The following is a 19,168-nucleotide window of genomic DNA, read 5'->3' on the forward strand; positions in this document are numbered from 1 at the left end:
ATACACACACACACACAAATAAAGAGGAAATTAGGTCGATAAATAGAAAGTAGGGAGTTCAAATAATTCCAAAAATTAATTACCTATTCTGTTGGTTCAAAAATATCTAAATATATATGCTAATTTGTTTCATTTATACTACTAGCTTCTCTTAGTTCACTGAAAAGAAAGTTTTGTGCTATTATGTTTGTTTCTTCTTTCTAAGAGAGAATTGTCTTGTACTGAGTAACTACTTTGAAGATAATGATACAGTATACTTACTTTTCTTATTCTCTTACATTTTTGTTATGAAAATTTGTTTTATTTTTTTCATGAAATAAAAAAAATTAGGCTATGGTATACATTTTTCAGCCTTGAGACAGCTAGTTATAGAAACACACAAATAAGAAATATCTAAGGATCTTCTTTTCCTCTTTAAACAGAAAAACAAAGAAGACAGGCCTAGAAAAATGGTCACACATTTTCTTATATTTTATTTGTTTATGGCCTCTAAAGTAACTAGTAGGTTCTTATCCTATCTTTCTCCAGCTTTGCTCTAATTTAAGCAAACTCAAAATGAAAAGACTTATTTCTGTTATTTATTTGAAACAAAACTTCCCCACAGTTATTTAATTATAATAGACTTTTAAAAAAACACTCAAAAGTTCATACATCCATAAAATCACAGAAGAGAAATACAAAAATCTTTACAAAGTTAGTGTGATTCAGACTCCAATGTGATCTTCCATACCCAGCAAGCTGATCAGACATCATTGCTAACTCGGAAGTGAAGTAACACACGAAACTGCTCATTTTACCACCACGTGTTGGGGACACTTTCTCTGATGTTGAAATTTTTCTTTTTCTTCCAGTACCAGGAATTGAATTCATGACCTTGTGCTTGCCAGGCAGGCACTTTGCCACTGAGCTAAATCCCCAGCCCCCTCTGATGTTGAAATTTTGATTCCCAGAATTTGGCATATAAACTTGCTCCGTCCTAAAATAACCCAAGAATTGAAGTGCCAGGTGTGTTAAATACAGAACCATTGTACACACCCACAGAGAACAAACAGCAATGGGCACTAGTGCCTCACAGAGCACAACACACATATTCTAAAGGGGAATGATGAGGGACGGAAGCGGGCTGTGGGCAATCACTGCGCTTTCTACTTCTGGGCATTATGGTTAGGCCCCCCAAATCCTTGCTTTGGTCATGAGCCCCCCAAATCCTTGCTTTCCAGCAGCTCAATAATTTGCACCAAGATTATTAACATGCTGAACGCCATCAAGAAAAACATTTCACTTTTCCAGACAGAGTTCAGGAAAAAAAAAAAAAGCAAAACTTCCTAAATCACAAAGCTTAAGCTATCCAAAAAGTAGCCTCAAAAACACAACAAACAAGACAAACAAGTGATCCAGTCTAATGAACTTACAGCAAGGAGTCTAAGCAATTGCTCCAAATATATTTCAAACTCTTAAGTCCATTTTTTATCTTGTTGAAGCACTCATATCACCAAACCTGAAATTAAGCCAACCCCCTCTTTTCTTGAATGGGGAAAGGGAAAAATAGAAATGAAACTGCTTTGTACTAAACAGCCCTAACCAAGACTTTCACTGTTGCCAGGTGTGGTGACGCACGCCTGTAATCCCAGCACTTGGGAGGCTGAGGAAGGAGGATTGTTGCGAGTTGGAGACCAGCCTGGGCTACAAAGTGGGCTCAAGGCCAGCCTGAACTGCATACTGAGACCCTGTCTCAAAAAAAAAAGACTTTCACTGTATTATCTGAGGGACGGAGGTCAACATGGCCTTCACCCTCATACTACTGAATGGATTATTTTGTACTGTAGATGGCAGATCACATTCTGACAGCACCAGTAGCAAAATCAGTTCACCAGTTCTTACTACAAGCTCTGCGGAATGCTGTTGTTTGTTCTCTCTCCAGTAAAACCAGCAACACACACCAAATGAAAAAATGGTATTTTCTTTCTGTCATTTGTTTGAGCAGAACTTTCCTTTGTTCTTTAACTGTCAACCAGGAAAATTTTTTGTCTCATTATACTTTTGAGATACTTTGGCTACTCTCATCAATTCATACTCTGAATTTATCTTCAAAAATAAAGAAGGACAGTCAGCTATGGAAGAAGAACGAGTGAAGCAGTGTGAATCTAGTGCAGCTTACTGAACATCTGCTTGGCCCAGAGGCGCAGCAAAGACAGAAACATGGGCCGTGCTTTCAAGTATTCAGGCCAAAGGCGTCAACTCAGTCAGGCTTCAAGCTGTGAAAACAGAGCTCATGTCATAGCTTTCAGGCTAGAAGTTCAGTATTATCTGTAAAAAGTAGCTCTTTACAAAGTTAACTTTTTTTGCTTTTTTTGCTGTACTGGGCTTTTTGTGTACTGGTAAACATTCCCCCATTGAGCCACACATCAAAAGGTATCTACTGATAATTATGATGAAATAATTTAAGGATTGAGAGTTGTACAAAAATAACACATAAGCTCTCTGCCTAAAACATAGCAACTAGTCCTTCCAAATAAAACTTCTGCTGAGCAGGTTAATTATTCATCTCATCTACAGAGAACTCTGCAAGCCCGGTCAGGTATGTAAAGGAACTTTGCCCTGAGTTTGACAGGTATTAAACACGACAAAGACAACCCCACCACCACCACCCCCCTGTCCACTAACACATCTGAGATGGTCACACACTTACCGAGGGCTTGGCTAACTTTGGTCTGTCATCCTGCAAAAAAATAAAAAGGGGAATGCTGTGTAATAATGAAACATCTACAACTTCATTCTTTTGAGATTTGTTTCAAAATTACTATTCAGTAATTAGCAATTTGGGTTTGGAATCTAATACTACGTGTTAAACACAAAGTCCAATGGCTTCACAGCAGACAGCAGGTGATTTAGCAGCAAAAGCATTTTCTATGTAGAGTTCCAAAGCTGCAAATGGTATTCGTGACAGTCCTACTCATTTGTAGATGTGTGCAGGCACTCATTAGACCCGAACTGTGACCTTTGAGGAGCAGCTAAAGACCTGATTCCTTCCTTCTCTCCTATCAAATTCCCTGACATACTATCTCTTATTCAAGTGGTATCTTCAGTGAATCCTTGTAATTCCTCATAAACTATTTAAGCCTCAGGCTGAGGATGTCAAGCACCAAAGGTGTCTACAGGGCAACCACAGGTAAACCAGTAGGTGGGTAAAGCACAACTGCCGCCATCATGGCCTGAATCCCACTCTCCCCCAGCTCACAGACACTGGATGAGGAAAACAAGGATGGGATGGACTTCTCTGATTACTATGAAGCTATTTCACTTCTAGGAAGTAGGAAGATGAAACTAGAGAGGCAAATAAACTTCCCAGAGAAGTGAGACATACTCCTTCAAAATATGTTATCTCCTAGCCGGGCATGGCGGCGCACACCTGTAATCCCAGCACTTGGGAGGCTAAGGAAGGAGGATCGCTGCGAGTTTGAGACCAGCCTGGGCTACAAAGTGAGCTCAAGGCCAGCCTGAACTGCCTAGTGAGACCCTGTCTCAAAAAGACAAAGAAATAAATAAATGAATAAAGTATCTCCTACACCAAGTCAAACAAACAAACAAATCCTCCTTGCTCAATGGAGGCTATTTTAACATGGATTTCCTACTTTTAGGCCTTCTACAAAAAGCCCAATTTAACCTTTCCTTCATTTACAGTCATTAAAAAACATCATTTTAAAAACACACCATTTATATCCAACTTTTTATGTGTATATTTTAAAATGTGCTGCTTTGTGAACTTTCACCAAAGCCTGAGAAGCGCTCTCCGACCCAGTACAGGCCCTTGGGGCCACAGCATTCTGACTCAGGGCCAGGAAAAAATGCAACCAATGAAATGCAACACAAATCCAGGTTGACTTACTATGACCAAAAAGTGGTGTTCTCAAATCAGGAATTGCTTTTGTCTTATTCCTTTTAACTTTGTGTAGATACAAAGCTTTGCTTGGGTAAGGTCCAGTAGTCTTGCAAAGGAGAAAGGAGCTCCAGAAAAAATACTTACAGGGTGGACCTCCCCAATGATAAAGGTTTTGGACAGTTCTCTAGCATCGGTAGAATGACCGACATCTTCAAAATTCTCCGTAGCGTCACCCCCAGCTTGTTCTCTTAAGACTTCTTCCCCACCAGGATGCTGTTGAGAGGAGAGAGAGAAGAAAACTCAGTATTTTTTCAGGAAAATTAGTTCAAAGGACAAGTTTAAAAAAAAAAATGGCAAGCTTATTTAGCAGGTTCCTTCGGAAGTCAGAGATGAGAGCGGGGGACTGCAGGGGTCCACAGTGCGCACTGAGCACCCTCTTCTGCATCATTTTCCTCAGGTAAATGGCCAACAGCCCCTTTCCTCCAGGTTTTACTCACACGGCGCACAAGCTCTGTGCAGGTGTCATGAGTGTTTTGATAATGTCCGCCCTGCTTGTCCATAAAGACTGTTCCCCTTTATCTGTACCCAGTCTGTGTCTTCAGCCCTCCACCAGGGACTTCCTACCTGTGACTTTCTCAGTCTCAGTGTAAGTGTGGATCTGGAACGGTCACTGGCCTGAGACAACAATTTACAAAATGGAGACGAGCGTGTCCCTCCCCTTAGGGAAGCACGCTGTGTGCCACAGCGTATGGGCAACACGGCCTGCAGACAGGCAGGCAAAGCCCTGCGTGGGCAGAATTCATTTTCTAGTAGGAAAAAAAGAAAAGCAAGTAACTTGCCCATGTTGCTGCCATCAGGATATACTATTGACAGGAAGAGCAGCAGCAAGGAAAGAGGCCGTTTGTACAGAAGGAAGAGGTAGGAAGAGCCTCCTCCTTTTGGTAAGTGCGTGTTAGTAGAACAGCCGTGTTCATTTTGGAGAGCTGGTACATGCATGTAACACAACCTGATCATTTCTGATCCCTTTCCCTCTTCTTCCCCCTCCCCTGGAACCATTCCCTTCCTCCAAGAGTCCACCTTCAGTCATGAAGCAGGGAGGGAATGATTTTTCCTTTTAAGATGCTTGGTAAGGGGTTCCATCACTAGACATGGGAGGAGACCTAGAGATTCTCAGGCAAGAGAAGGCATTCTCAGACAAGTAAAACTAAAACAGTGCTGGAATAAGTCATATTTTATAAAGGGGAGGGGGACCTTTCTTAAACTGAGCTTAAGGATTATCTTAGATCAAATTTACCCTGACCACGAGCAAATCACCTATAAGAGGCCAACCACAGAACAAAACCAGCCTCCCTTGTACAGCTGACTATACTCAGTTCTCAACTGCTCCCAACAACGGAAGACAAAAGTACCTAACATTATTGCAAGGTGGATAATTCTGTTTTAAATCCTGTTTGTATTTCTATTTTAACTTGTAGATATTTTATCTGTAGATAAATAAAACTATTTTTAAAATAATATCAAATAAACTACTTGATTTTAAAATATTTTTACCTTAAATATCTTTTATTTATAATCAATGAGAAAATCAAAGACTAAAAAATTGACATTTTAAAACAAAATAACTTGTTTTGACAAGATAATAAAACCTAAAGGGTTAGTTTTCAAATATCTAATTTTACCCGGAAATACATTTATGATGGAGTGGAAAAGGTTTTTTTTGTTTGTTTTTGGTTTTTTTCCTCCGGTACCGGGAACCGAACTCACGACTTTGTGCTTGCCAGGCAGGCGCTTTGCCGCTGAGCTAAATCCCCAGCCCTGGAGTGGAAAAGGAGGGAGGGAGAGAGGAAGAGGGAGGGTGGGAGCCTTGCCATGTAAATCAAGTCTGAATCACAATGATTTGAACCTTGGTGATTCATGTTGTCACACTCCCCTCCAGCTCTCTAGAAAACACTTGCTGCAGTTTTAATAAACACATAGCTGGGGATGTAGCTCAGCAGCATAAGCACCTGCCTGGCAAGCACAAGGTCCTGAGTTCAACTCCTGGTACAAAAAAAAAAAAGATTAAAGAAAATGCTTTACCTTAATTCTCAGCATTCTGAGGTGACAAAGCAAACCCTGGAGTGCTGGTATTTATCCCATCTTGGGAAGCAATTTGTGTCCTGTCTCTTGGGAGGGTGCAGAATTTGGGGACGGCTCATAGAAAAGGCAAGGCTTTGATAAAGGAGACTGGGAGAGTAACAGGTGAGTGAAACCATCTGTGATTCTGAAAGACTTCGGGAAAAGCACAAACAGGTAAAAGAGTACAGGTGACAAACAGGGTTAAACTCTCCCAGAGCTGGAGTCAAAGGGCAGCTATGGCTCCACTTGGTGACATCCACAGAGAAGCCCATCCTCACAGAACTTGCTATACTCCCAACCAGTCCACTCTGCCGCTGCCGTAGAGTCCAGAGACAGGAAAAGGTGAGAGGGGTGGGGAGGGGAGCGGAAAGGAGAACCTGGAACAGCAGGACTGGGGCAGTAATGGCAAGGTAGATCGAACTCCCCTGCAGTCAGCCCTCTAACGTGAAATACTCCATCTTCCCAAAGAGAGATTTCACTTTCTAATTATATGCCCAACAAATGCACACCAAGTATCTCCACAGTCCAGACATGACAGTGAACAAAGATGGCCCTGGTCCCTGCCCTCGGGGAGGTCACATCCTAGCAGTGATCCTTTGTAAATGGGAAGGGGACCAAGAGATGGAGGGGGGACATAAAACAGAATGCAGCTGTGCTATGTATATGCACATGCAATGTATATGCTATGTATATGCAACTCCCCATGGTGAATGTAATTATGTACTGCAAGTGTGCACTAAAAAAATAAAAACTGAAAAAAGAGAAGGATCAAACACAAGCAATTCACAACTTAAATTGCAAGTGAATGTATCTGTTCTGAGATGACAAAGCACAATACTTTGTAGAAGATAACAAAGGTGCTGGGCTTGGTGGCGCCCATAATCCCATCACTCAGGAGGCTGAGGCTGGAGGATCACTGTGAGTTTAAGGCCAGCCTGAACTGCATAGCTGAGACCTTGTCTCAAAAAGACAAAAAAAAGTTTAAAATACTGAATAAATGAATAAGAAGGTAACAAAGGAGCATCACCAATGCTGAAGAGCAGAGATGTAAGCAGTACAGGGGATCCTCAAGTTCAGAAATAAACGGGGGTGACCAGGCCCAGAGGAAAGGAGAAAGGGAATGAAGATGTGGGTGGGACAGCCCAGGTCACGTGGAGTTTCCAGACCTCCTCAGGCATTCTGATCTGTTCTGAAGACACAGGGAAGTCATGGAAAGGATCAAAGTAGGGAAGATGATAACATTCAACTTCATTTTAAAATAACTTAGGTCTCTAGAGTGGACAACAGATACAAGGGCAAATGAGGATAAGAGAAAACTGTTCTCTAAGGCCATTTTAGCAATGTCTGTGACCGGACGGTAGCTCAGGGTAGGGTGGTAGCGGCCTGGGGATGAAGAGGTGTGCATGTGTGAGACAGCGCGGCTGACAGACTTCGGACAGAGTGAGGATGGCGAGACCGAGGGAAGTAGCATGAGCAGGACGACTCAAGTGTGCAGCTTGTGCAGCTGAATGGACGCCGTGCCAACTGCTGGAACTGAGATCGGGAGCGCGGGCGAGGCCGGGCTTAGGGTATAAACTGGGTACTGGAACGTCCCCACGACGCCTCATAGCACCCACATGTTTTATGACTCTGTAATTCCTTCAACATGCTTTGCAAAATCTCAACTTTATGGTATCCTGACATCATAAAAAAAACTCCTAGGTACAAATCAGGGAATTCTAAAGAAATAATCAGAAAGTCCTTCCACTTTTTACGCTGCCATTTTACTGGTTATTTACAGGAATGTAAACAGAAACCAGGTGTGAAAAGACTAAAGGGCGGCATCATTTGTAATTCCCAAGGCACTCACTGCAACGCCCCAATCCAGCACTTAATCCACTTTCAGGTAAACATGATACAGAATGAGTATTCCCACTCCAAAAATCCGAAATCCAAAATGTTCCAAACTCCAAAGCCTTCTGAGCACCAACACTAGGCCACAGATGAACAATTCCATGCCTGACTTCATATAATGAGTTGCAGTCAGAACACAGGTACACTGAAATACTGCATAAATTAACTCGGGCTACGTATGTACAAGGAGCACATGAAACAAATGCACTTTGCATGTAAACCTGGGGCCTGTCTTGGTCACTGTTTTCATCGCTGGGACAAAACACCTAACACCCACAGCTTCAAGGAGAAGAGGTTTATTTTGGCTGCCGTTCTCAGTCCACAGTGGGTGCCTTCAAGGCAGGAAGATGTGGAGAAGCCTGGCAGAGGAAGACTGCTCATCTTACAACAGCCAGGAAGCAGCGGGAGAAGGAAGGAGCCAGCGAGGGAGATAAACACTTCCAGGTCATGCCCCAGTGACCCCGCTCACCAACCAATCTCCACACCACTAACAGAAAGTCCGCTATAGGGACCCCATGGTCAGTCCTCTTCCAAAACCCCTCTGTGAGCACATGAGGCCTTCAGGGGAGATTCTCGATATAAACCATAGCAGGTCCTATTTCTAAGACATATTATTATGTAGATGCACATATTTCAAAACACCCTCGGTCCCAAACATTTCAAATAAGGGATACTCAATCTGTATGTCACTGTATTATGCTGCAAACAGCTGGCTACCAGCTCCTGAAATTTCAAGTAGCTTTATGATGCTTATGGCATAAATTCTCAGCAAAACGTCCCACAGTGGATCTCTCCTCCTTGAAATAGACTCTTCACTTGACTTCCAGGAGCACAGGCTATCCTCATTTCCCTTCAAATTTCCAGGGCACTGCACTGCCCAGTGTTCTCTGTGTGCGAACCCAGGAGCACCCTGGGGCTCTATCCTTGATGTCGTCCCCTTCTCTAACCGTAGTTACTTTCCTGGGTGATCTTATCTAATGCCTGCACTTTGATTACCATCTGTCCCCTAATGAATGCTGGTGAGTAACAACCTCTCTGACCTTCCAGCTGCAGACTCCTCCCACATGCAAATCTACTTAACACCTGTAATCAACGACTTATACACACTTCGACAGACCCAAATCAAATGTTTCACTCCCCACCATGTATTCTTTCCCAATCTTTCCATTCTCAATACATGCTGTAGCCATGCTCCTACTTCTTGCAGTCAGAATTTAACCATGTCGTACCTCATTATATGACAGCCAGGAAGCAGAGAGACTTTTTGCCACCCTAAAAGCAACCCACATTTCATGCACAGACAACTCTAACTGGTCCCTGGCTTCCTTCCTACACTCAGTTCCCTGTATGCCAGCTACCAGAAGGACTTTTAGAAGATCATCGTTGTAATATTGGAAAGGGATGATGTTAGTGAGTGGAGTAATGCAGATGCAGACAGGAAAAAGTATTATGAAGTAAAAGATGAAATAAACACTCATTTGGGTGCTACGCTAAGGAGGACAGGTCCCCATCCACTCTGTGCCATTTCCTACAATGCCCTCTGGTGCACTGGGCACAGCTGTAAAGACTTCTAGCAGGCCTCAAACTCATCAAGCTCATTTTCCCTATCAGAACCCTCCATCCTGGGGCAGGCACAGTGGCGCACGACTGTAATCCCAGCATTTGGGAGGCTGAGGCATGGACAGTCTCCATAAGGTCAAAGCCAGCCCTGGCTACATAGTAAATTCAATGCAAACCCAAACTAAGGGGAAAACAAACGACCCCACCACCCCAAAACATGAACCCTTCAGGCTGGGATTTGTCTGCTGCTTTGGATGCTCAGCTTCAAGGTCTTCACAAGAGGTCATCTCATACTCTTCCACAGCGGCACCTTTCAAGCCCTTCCCAGACATCCCCATTTAAAGTGTTCTGTCCCGGAATTCTGCACCACTGGCTCGTCCCCTTCCTGTTTTACTTTCCTTTGCAACAATTACTGTGTGAAACTATATTCCATATCAATTTATTTGTAAGATTATGGGGAGAGAAATTTTGTCTACCTTGTTCATCACTGTTTCTCCCACACTTAGCTAGTTCAATGCCTAGAAGTATTTGTTGGGTAAATAAATAAGAACAGGTCTTCAAGTGTCAGTTTTAGAACTATTATATATACCAGTTCAGTAGCTGATGCAAACTTTGTCTCATCCCAACCAGTTCGTAACTCTTTTCCCTGTACTATAATAGTTCTTACCATTCTGATCACTTAATTTTATATTTAGCTGCTGCCTAACTCATTTAATCACAGCATTTCACAGCCTATTGCAAGCATGTGCAGGGCATTATGTGAGACACAAGAAAGTCTGTGGAAAACCAGTGTGATCTGTTCCTGAAGAAGCACACAATTCATGTGGAGTAACAAACAACTGCTAAGAGCCTGGCCTTCCTTGGTACGGCCTCACGGTTCTGACTACTTATGAACAATGCAACAGGTCCTCGACACACACAGCCTGTGCAGGAAGGCAGGCCAGAACCAGTTCTTCCAGGGGCTGATGTAAAGGAGCCACTTGGCTCCAAGTCTGTATGCCACAGGGCTCTCCAGTGCCACCTCACAGTGCAGCCTACTGATTCCCAACTTATCTTCTTAAATTTTAACCCCCCCCATTTTATTAGGGTAAAATTTACCAAAACATGCCATAGAATTTATGGTATACAATGTACTATAATGTCCTGATGTATGTTATGAAAGATTCATGCAAGCTACATTAGCCTTCTATTACCTCACATGCATATCAATGTTTTTGTAGGGAGAATATTTAAGATCTACCCTCAGCAATTTCCAAGTACACTTCATTATTAACAATCACCCAGGGCTGGGGATTTAGCTCAGTGGCAAAGCGCCTGCCTGGCAAGCGCAAGGTCGTGAGTTCGGTTCCCGGTACCGGAGAAAAACCAAAAACCAAAAAACAATCACCCTATGATATGCAACACATCCCCAGAACAAGAGTGCTCAGCATGAACTAAACTGCTCTGGAAGAGAAAGCTTTTGGGGCTGACTTATCTCAGGAGAGATCAACATGCAAGGAGCACGTGACCAGGGCCCAAGGATGCATCTGCGTCTATGGAGCAGACTTTCTGATCAAGTAGGACCGGCTTTACCATCTTGCCAATCCTAGCACATAAAGAGGTAAGGAGTTCTTGTCTGTAGAATGCAATGAAGGCTTACAAAATACGGGTTAGCTTATTTACATTAATTTACATACATTAAGAATTACACAGCTTTAGTCCTTGTTTTATAATCACTAAAGGTCTGAAGTGTTCTTCAGTTAACACTTTAATGTGAGAAATACAGTTGTAATTACACTTATAAATCTGAGGATTTGCCAAAGTCAAGGGTGTATGCACCAAATATGGTGGACCCTTGACTTACGAACTCAATTTGCTCTGAGGGCTGGTTGTAACTCAAGTTGTCAACAGCAGGCACAGGCTTCTCTACACAGCACTCAAAGATACACAGCATCCTGTATATAGGCAGATCTCAATGTCCTTAGAGAGACACTGGCCCAGGATTTCTCAACCCCACACAGGGAAAAATGTTGTAATGTTCCTTCTAGAACTCTGTAAGGATTTAATTTGTACCTGAGACCATCTGGAAGCACATGTATCTGGCATATGGGTCATAACCCAAGACTGTGGTTATAAGTTAAAACTAAAATTCTGGTCATAACCAAGTTGTTCCTATGTCAGATGGGTCATAACTTGAGGGTCCACTGTACATTCAAAAATGAAAGGACTTGGCATGGTGGCACATACCTGTGATCCCAGCATTTAGGAGGCTGAGGCAGGGGATCACCATAAGTTCAAGGCTGGCCTGGGCTACATAGTGAGTTCAAGGTCAATCAAAACTATGGAGACCCTGTCTCAAAAAAAAAAAAAAAAAAAAGAAAGAAAGAAAGAGAAAGAGAGACAGAGACAGAAAGAGAGGAATATGAGTAAGGAAAGAAATGAAGTGTTGAATGAAATCAATAAATTTAAGGAAAGGCGAGGAGATAAGCCATTTAAATTAGGAGAATGAGCAACAAAAAAATCCTCAAAATGCCAAATGGATGCTAGAGAGGATGAATTACTCCTCAGTCCAATTACCCTTCATCCCAATTAATGGTACGCATTGAGTCTGGGTGAACTCAGTCATCTCACAGGGCTGTCCAACCTTGTGGCTTGCTGAGGCCACACTGAATGAGCAGGAATTGTCTTGAGCTGCACATAAAATATATAATACAGTTAATGTATGCAACAAAGCTTTCCTTTATATTTTCATATTTGTTATTATAATATTAAAAGGGGAGGCAGCCTGAGGGTGACAGGTTGAACCGATCTGAAGGTATACCCCTGTTTTCCTAAGAAATATAAGAGCTTAAAAAGGAAGAAATTACAAAATTGATAAATTATTCCTCAGTAGGCAACAAACATCCATAAGGAATTAAGCACAACTTAGAGCCTCTGGACAATGTTAAGAAACAGAAACAAACTGAGAACCCCATTTCATCTCCCATTAACACTGCTGAGTCATATTTTCAGGCAAGCACCTGTTGAGTTACTGGCTGTGAAAAAGCAACACACTTAAAACTATGACCCACATATCACACTTCACCTACAAGCCGGGCAGGTCCCTGCCCAGACCACCTCTCTGCATTAAACCGTAGTGGCAATAATTTGCTTTAATCTAAACAACAGTGTGAGAGAAGTCTACCTACTCCTGGGATTGCTTCCTTCAACAGAGAAGCCAAGGTTATCAGGGTTAATCCACATGTACAGCCTCCTTCAGGGGCCATGTGATAAGAATCATTCATAAGCAAGTTCCAAGAACCTGAAGACACAAGGACTGCTTAATACGAGGGAGCTCAACACCCAGACATTAGAAAAAGAATTCAACTCAAACCTTACAGACAAAGCTCTGGGGCCCGTGGACGTGATAACCCATACTGCTCATGTGACAAAGCCTGTCCTGGAAGGTCTTGCTAATCTGCACCTCATTCTGTTCCCCAAGAGTCTCTACTTCAGAAACAGCCAGTGCTAGTATTAGATGCAGCAGGCAACATGCAATCTTTTCCAAGTGGAAATGAAAGAGTTTAATTTCCTGTCCACAGAAGAGAAAATAAATATCAAGTAAAATAGAAAGTGCTCTCTCTAAAAGCACGACAATACCCAGCACTCAGAAGGCTGAGGCAGGAGGATCACTGCAAGTTCAAGGCCAGCCTGGGCTACAAAGTGAGCTCAAGGCCAGCCTGAACTGCATAGTAAGATCCTGTCTCAAAAAGACAAAAAAAATTTTAAAATAAAAACATAAAAAATGAAAGTACAACAATGAAAATACATCATGTGTCAACAACAGAGTAAGTACCACTGGAAAAAGTATGATCCTGGTGTTACTTTATGTTAAAAGGCCAAGAATGATTAAATATGCATATGGAAGATGATGTCTCAAATCCTGTTTACAGTGAAGTCAAAAAAAAAAAAAACTAAATAAAGGACAAATGCATCACTATAGATTTTACAGTATTCAGGATTTCTAAAACTGTAGAAAAATCTCTTTTATATTTAATAGTGCATACTAAAAATGGAGTAAGATAAAAACTGGCAGGATAAAATAAATATAGGTACTATTCCAGGTACAAACAATAAACCCTTAAAACTAAGGCAATGATCTCAAGGAGAAGGAAAATGCTGTTATTAAAGACTCAGCCACTCTAGACTCACATATGCAGGCTGCAACCACGACTGACTCAGAAACTGCTAAGTGGAAACAATCCTCAGGCCCATTCTTCCTCCTGCTTGTTTCCATGACTACTTTACAGTTCCCCAGACTCTACCCAGAAAAATAATATAAGCATATTTTTGTAACTATCTTTGTGGCTATGTTCTCTTGCCACAAATAATTTAACAAAATAAGATTGTCTTAGGTTTGATACAGATTATTTTTGTTTAGCAGTTGTCCTTAAGACCTACAATTCCTGTATTTTAGTGGCACTAAAAAAACAAGGAATAAACTTTCAAACTCAAAGATTGATGGTCTTGTTTATGTGCCAGGAAAGCCTTGCATCCTTTTCAAAGAAACCGGGGAGGCTTTTCAGGTAAGTCATGGGCCCCCACCACTGGCTTTCTTTGCTCCCGTCCCATGCCCATTCTTACCCCTCCAAGGTAGCCCTGTTGTAATACTGTTTCAACCATTTCTTGTACTCTACCCAAAACCCACGATGGTGAGTTTCTGCACCCAAGTCAAACACCTCTTGAATTTTTCCACAAAGAGAGTATCATCACCCAAACAGCACAGGTGCCTTCTACTGAGCAACTAAGTCAGCTGGGGGAAGGCTCTCATTGCTCCAGTGTCTGTTTCTCCTCCCTCCCCACTACCTAAAACTTTTAGTTGAGGATGAGCCAGTAAATAAGTTCCAGCCTCCCTTGCTGCTGGGTATCCATATGATTAAATCCTGGCTAGTGGAAAGCAAGCAAGTGTCTATAGAATTGCTGTGTCCTTCTGCCCCGTTTTCTGCATCCTTTCCTTAATCTTGCCTGGAATAGGGAAGCTGCTACTGAACTTGAAGATGAGGGCAATGCCCCCAGACAGCTCAAGAAGAGAACAAGACACAGGGACTCCTGGAGGCCTGATGAAACAGTCATCGCACATCTCCAGGGAGCAAAGATAGCTCAGCTTCTTCCTGACAGATGAGTAAACTCGTATCTCGCTTAAGCGTAATTATTTGGGGTCCCACTGAACCTAATTCTAATCACTATATTAATATTTAGTTAAGAAATATAGCCAGCCAAATACCACACCAAGTGCATAAGCACACAAAAGATATTAATATGCATATTTCTAAGCCTCAAGAAACTTAAAACAAATTCAGGGCAACTTTCTCGACATACATGAAACAACTCAAAAAATATTAAAGGTCCATAATGAATTGTTGACCGAACAGTATTTTTAGACTTCTGTCCAGAGAAGTAGAAACTTTAAAGGAATAATCTAAGTCCTTTTCAGATATTTAGAATTTGTTTCAACTGAGGAGGTGAATAAAAATGAATGTCCCAAAGAGGAGTAGAAGCTCATAAGAAGGCCTACTGGCTGAATGTACCAAGCCTGCCTAGGGCTGGGGAAGAAATTAGTTTGAAGGAAGAAAAAATATGTAAAGCTGGATACAGATGGTTAGAACAGAGCCAAGTATGGGTGCACAGGCCCGTGTCACGCGAAGGATGCCACTCCGAGGTCCTGCAGGGGAACGCAGCATGACAGACACGCAAGGCGAGTCTGTCTCCAGAAGACCAGTGCGGCTGAGGACTGGGCAGCATACATGCCAAGTGTACCAAGCTCCACTGCAGACAGAACTGCTGTTACTGGGCACTCTTGTGGCAAGACAGCACTGTGGCAGGGCACCAATGCAGCATGGCATGACACTGCTGAGGCTGACACAGGGGGCGGGACACCACAGCAGCTCAGCACCACAACAGCACAACACTGTCCCTGTGCATGACATCATCACAGCTTGCCTTACTGACCTGGTCAGGGAGGCACAATGTTTGACCCCTTGAGCCTATCATTTCCCCTCAGCCTATCCTGGGCGCCAGCTAATAAGCCACTCCCAGCTTCCTGCAAAGTCTGACTTTCATTAGAGCTTCGAGGTTAGCTCAAAAGGATATAACTGAGCTGGAGCTCTTGACTCAAAATGGTAGGCTGAACGTTAAAATCCCAGAAGGCCAAAGTTTTAAAGGACCCTCAGAAACCCAACATCCTAAATTTACAGATGGAGAAAATAGGACTCTTAAGGCTTGTGTCTAGACATTCCCCAAAGCCTCATATGGTTATAGGTGGGGCTTTGTGAAAGTAGCTGGAACTAGAGTGCGTGATGCTGGGATTAAGAATTTGATGCTGCAACTGAGACCCCAGGGTGGGTAGCCTAGGTAGAAGCTAAAGGACAGAAAGAGCACTGCTCTTGTTGCTGTGGGTCACTTGCTGCTTGCTACTTTGGCTGCCTTCTGCCTGCCATGAACTATTTCTCCTTTGTGATGCCCCTCTGCCATGCCACCCTGCCTTGAAGCCAGCCAGCCATGGACTGAAATCTCTACAAAATGTGAGCTAAATAAATCTTGCCTCCTTCAACCTTAGGTGTTGGGTATTTTGTATCAGCAAGAGAAAAGTAACTAAGGCAGGGACCCAGTGAAACGACGCCCATGTCACACTGATAGAAGGAGGCAGAGGCAGGGCCAGAGCTAGGTTTCCAACTTTCAAAACAACTCCCCTCTTTTTTTTAAACTTACAAATTAAACAATTTTTTTTGTAGTTTTGAACAAAATAAGTATAAACACAGAAAGGGATCTTAAAAATAAAGTTTCTTCATAAATTTCTGGAAATTTGGAGGGAAACCTCTCTTATATCCCGTAAACTTAAAGAAATTCTCCATTTGCTCTATTTTCCTGGAAATTATCAAGAAAGATTCAAAAGACAAACTCCTATGACAGTGCACCAAAAGTCAAAAGACAGTTATAAGGCTGTCCCAATTACAAGGCCAAAACGATGGGCAGACTATACGGTAATATCACAGTGTGCATTAGGTGAGTGTCTGGCCCTCTGGTTTGCATAAAAAAAGATTAAACAACGAATAAAAAGAAAACAAAACAAGAAAAAAATCCAACCCTTTGCCACCCACATGCAATCTATGTGGACCAAAAGTCCAGCACATCTGACTCTGAAACAAGATCTTTCATTCCAAATACTTACACTGCCAAAAAAAGAAAACTGAACAGACTGTTCAAAAACAGAGCCTAAACAAATAAAGTAAAAAAAGTTAAACCAAACTGAAAACAATTCAAGAGTTTGAAGAGCAAACAGTTTCTGTAAGATTTAAAATAAAATAACAAGATGATCAAATGTTTTCTGGGTTGTGTTTTCCTAAGACAGCAAAGGGTGACTGTCTCAAAGTAGGTTTGAGTTCCTTAGATTTCCTCCTGCTCCCCCGGGCTCTGTGAAGGACGGGCTCCCTCCTCACTGAACCCTCACAAGCACCATCTGAGTCACTTCTCCCCTTCCACTCTGAGGATCCGGCATGAACTTCACAGCAGCCCCATCTGTGCATGACCCAGCTGCTCCCAAGACCCATTCACTCAAACAATTGCTTGGCCACCAAGATGGGAAAGTCAGCCCCACCTTCACAGAGTGAGTCCCATGAGGAAACTCATGCGTAGACAAGTGACAGCTGAGTACATTAAGTACCCCAAGGTATAATATAATGGCCTTGATGTGCAGAATCCACAGGCAGCTGTAATTAACAGTGGAGGACACTATGTGGGGCAGATGAGGGGTCCTGCCTCTAGTAGGAATTAACCTGCAGAGACGGGACAGGAGGAGCAATTCCCCAGAGTTTTGGCTTGATATATCTGCATTTCACAGCCCAGAGTAACTCTCTGTCATCAAACTGTCCATTCTTTCTGTTACCTTCTAGCTTTCAATCTCTCCTTCCCACTGGGGCAGCTGGGGGAAAGACTAGGGCAAATAATGACAATTAACAGTGAGTAATATTTAATGAACGCCAGCTGTATCAGCAAGTGTTCTCAGCAAGTGTGCACATCCTTCCAACCCTCAGAACAAGCCTACCAGTTAGGTATCCTCATCCCCATTTTACAGATACTCAAGGTGACAGTCAGGGAGGAAGTGGGGCAAGAACAGGAACACAGGCAGCCCGACTCCAGACCAAGTTTCCACACCACTGTGTATTCTGGAGGAAGACACTTCCCTGAGAGCTGCGAGCACAGGTCTAAACCCAGTTGGAACTCCGCGCCCCGAGCCCACCAGACAGCCACCAGCCCTTCCTCCAACCTCTCTAGATGTCCTTTGGTGCCTGTTTCCTGCTCTAAGGTTGCCTGTGATAGACAGCTTAACCAGATTTCGCAAGTATAAAAGTGTATTGTTTAATAGTTTATGGTGTTAAGGGGGTGCAAGAGCACTGTGAAACAATTAAGTATGTATCACATCCCGATGCTTTGTAGATAAATTCTTGTTTCACTCATCAGAATGTTACAGCAGACCCTCTTAAAAGATTACATGTTATAATTAGTATTCTGGCATATAAGAAGTGTTCAAGAAACTCTTTCCTTTCTTACCACCTGTTCTCTCTCCCTACTCCCTCTCCTCTCTCTCCCTCCCTTCTTTCCTCCTTCCCTCTTTGCCTCTCCATCTATCTCTCTCTGGCAGGATCTCCCTATGTTGACAAATCTTGGCCTCAACCTCCCACTCCTCCAGCCCCAGGCTCCAGAGCAGCTGGGATTATAGAAGTGAACCACATCCCCAGCCCCATTCCATCTTATACTCCCACTAAGAAGTGTGCAGTTCCTGATACATCTTGGCTTCTATAAACCATTGAAAGCCAACCCCAGCACCCAAAGACTCCCCTTCTTAGCAACTGCCTTCACCTTCTGGGTATTCCTATGAATTCAGCCTGCTTGATTCTATTAAGCCACAGAACCAAAGGACTAGAGTTAACAGAAACATGAGAATAATCAACTTTGCTACATGAGGTCATTTTCAAGGTAAGTTTGAGGGTAGACTGGTAGTACAGATGCCACTAAGTTGGCAATTACTCCCAATGGCACTGGTAATTCTCTCTCCTGGAAAAACAGACAAAATTATTCTTGTTTTTTAGAACTGAAGAAGCATGTTTCAAAGACAATTAATGCTGTGTTTATCTGTACGTCCCAATCAATATTTTTAATTCCACCATTACTCAACTGTCTCAGCAGGCAAGATAAAGGACATATGCTCACTGGAGACTTAACTATTCCTCTGAGTTCTAAGGGTTCCTAAGTCCTTGCTTCTGACATGATGATGCTGGGAGAGAGGGAAGGACTGGGGCCAGACCTACTTCTGCATGGAGCAGGGAGTGCCATGCACCAAGCCACCGCCAGGCAGGAAGTGGGCACAGTGCGCCTCTCGCTGTGATCCAACCCTATTAAGAACAAGCAAAACCATCAAAACTGAGGCCCCAAAGCAGAGGATTTATAACCTCGCAGGAGCTGTTGCTCTACATGTGATCTACCCTGTCAGGATGGCTAAATGGTAAGAAAATAGAACCACCTCCCTTGATGTCAAAGATGGAAGGAAACAAGGATTGACACTGGCATGACTCCTGTATTTTCATGTTTTCCTGCAATATCAAATAATTAAGCCTTGTTTTCCCTTTATGTCCAGTGTTAAGAATAATAACGTGAGTAGGCGCCCCGCCCGGGCGGCGGCGCCCGAAGAGGCAGGCAGCAGGC

General features: G+C 42.9%; 1 protein-coding gene across 1 annotated transcript in view; it reads right to left on the reverse strand.

Moving 5' to 3' along the window:
* Window positions 1–19,168, reverse strand: part of LOC102012144 (cytochrome b5) — a 37,233-nt gene that overhangs the window by 4,734 nt on the left and 13,331 nt on the right. The window contains exons 2-3 of the mRNA XM_005373076.2: window positions 4,025–4,153; window positions 2,690–2,719 (exon numbers count right to left, since the gene is read on the reverse strand). Of these exons, the coding sequence (XP_005373133.1) occupies window positions 2,690–2,719; window positions 4,025–4,153 (159 nt within the window). The remainder of the gene's footprint in view (window positions 1–2,689; window positions 2,720–4,024; window positions 4,154–19,168) is intronic.

This window comes from Chinchilla lanigera, unplaced genomic scaffold, assembly GCF_000276665.1.
Source record: "Chinchilla lanigera isolate Chin_1 unplaced genomic scaffold, ChiLan1.0 scaffold00001, whole genome shotgun sequence".
Classification (NCBI taxonomy): domain Eukaryota; kingdom Metazoa; phylum Chordata; class Mammalia; order Rodentia; family Chinchillidae; genus Chinchilla; species Chinchilla lanigera.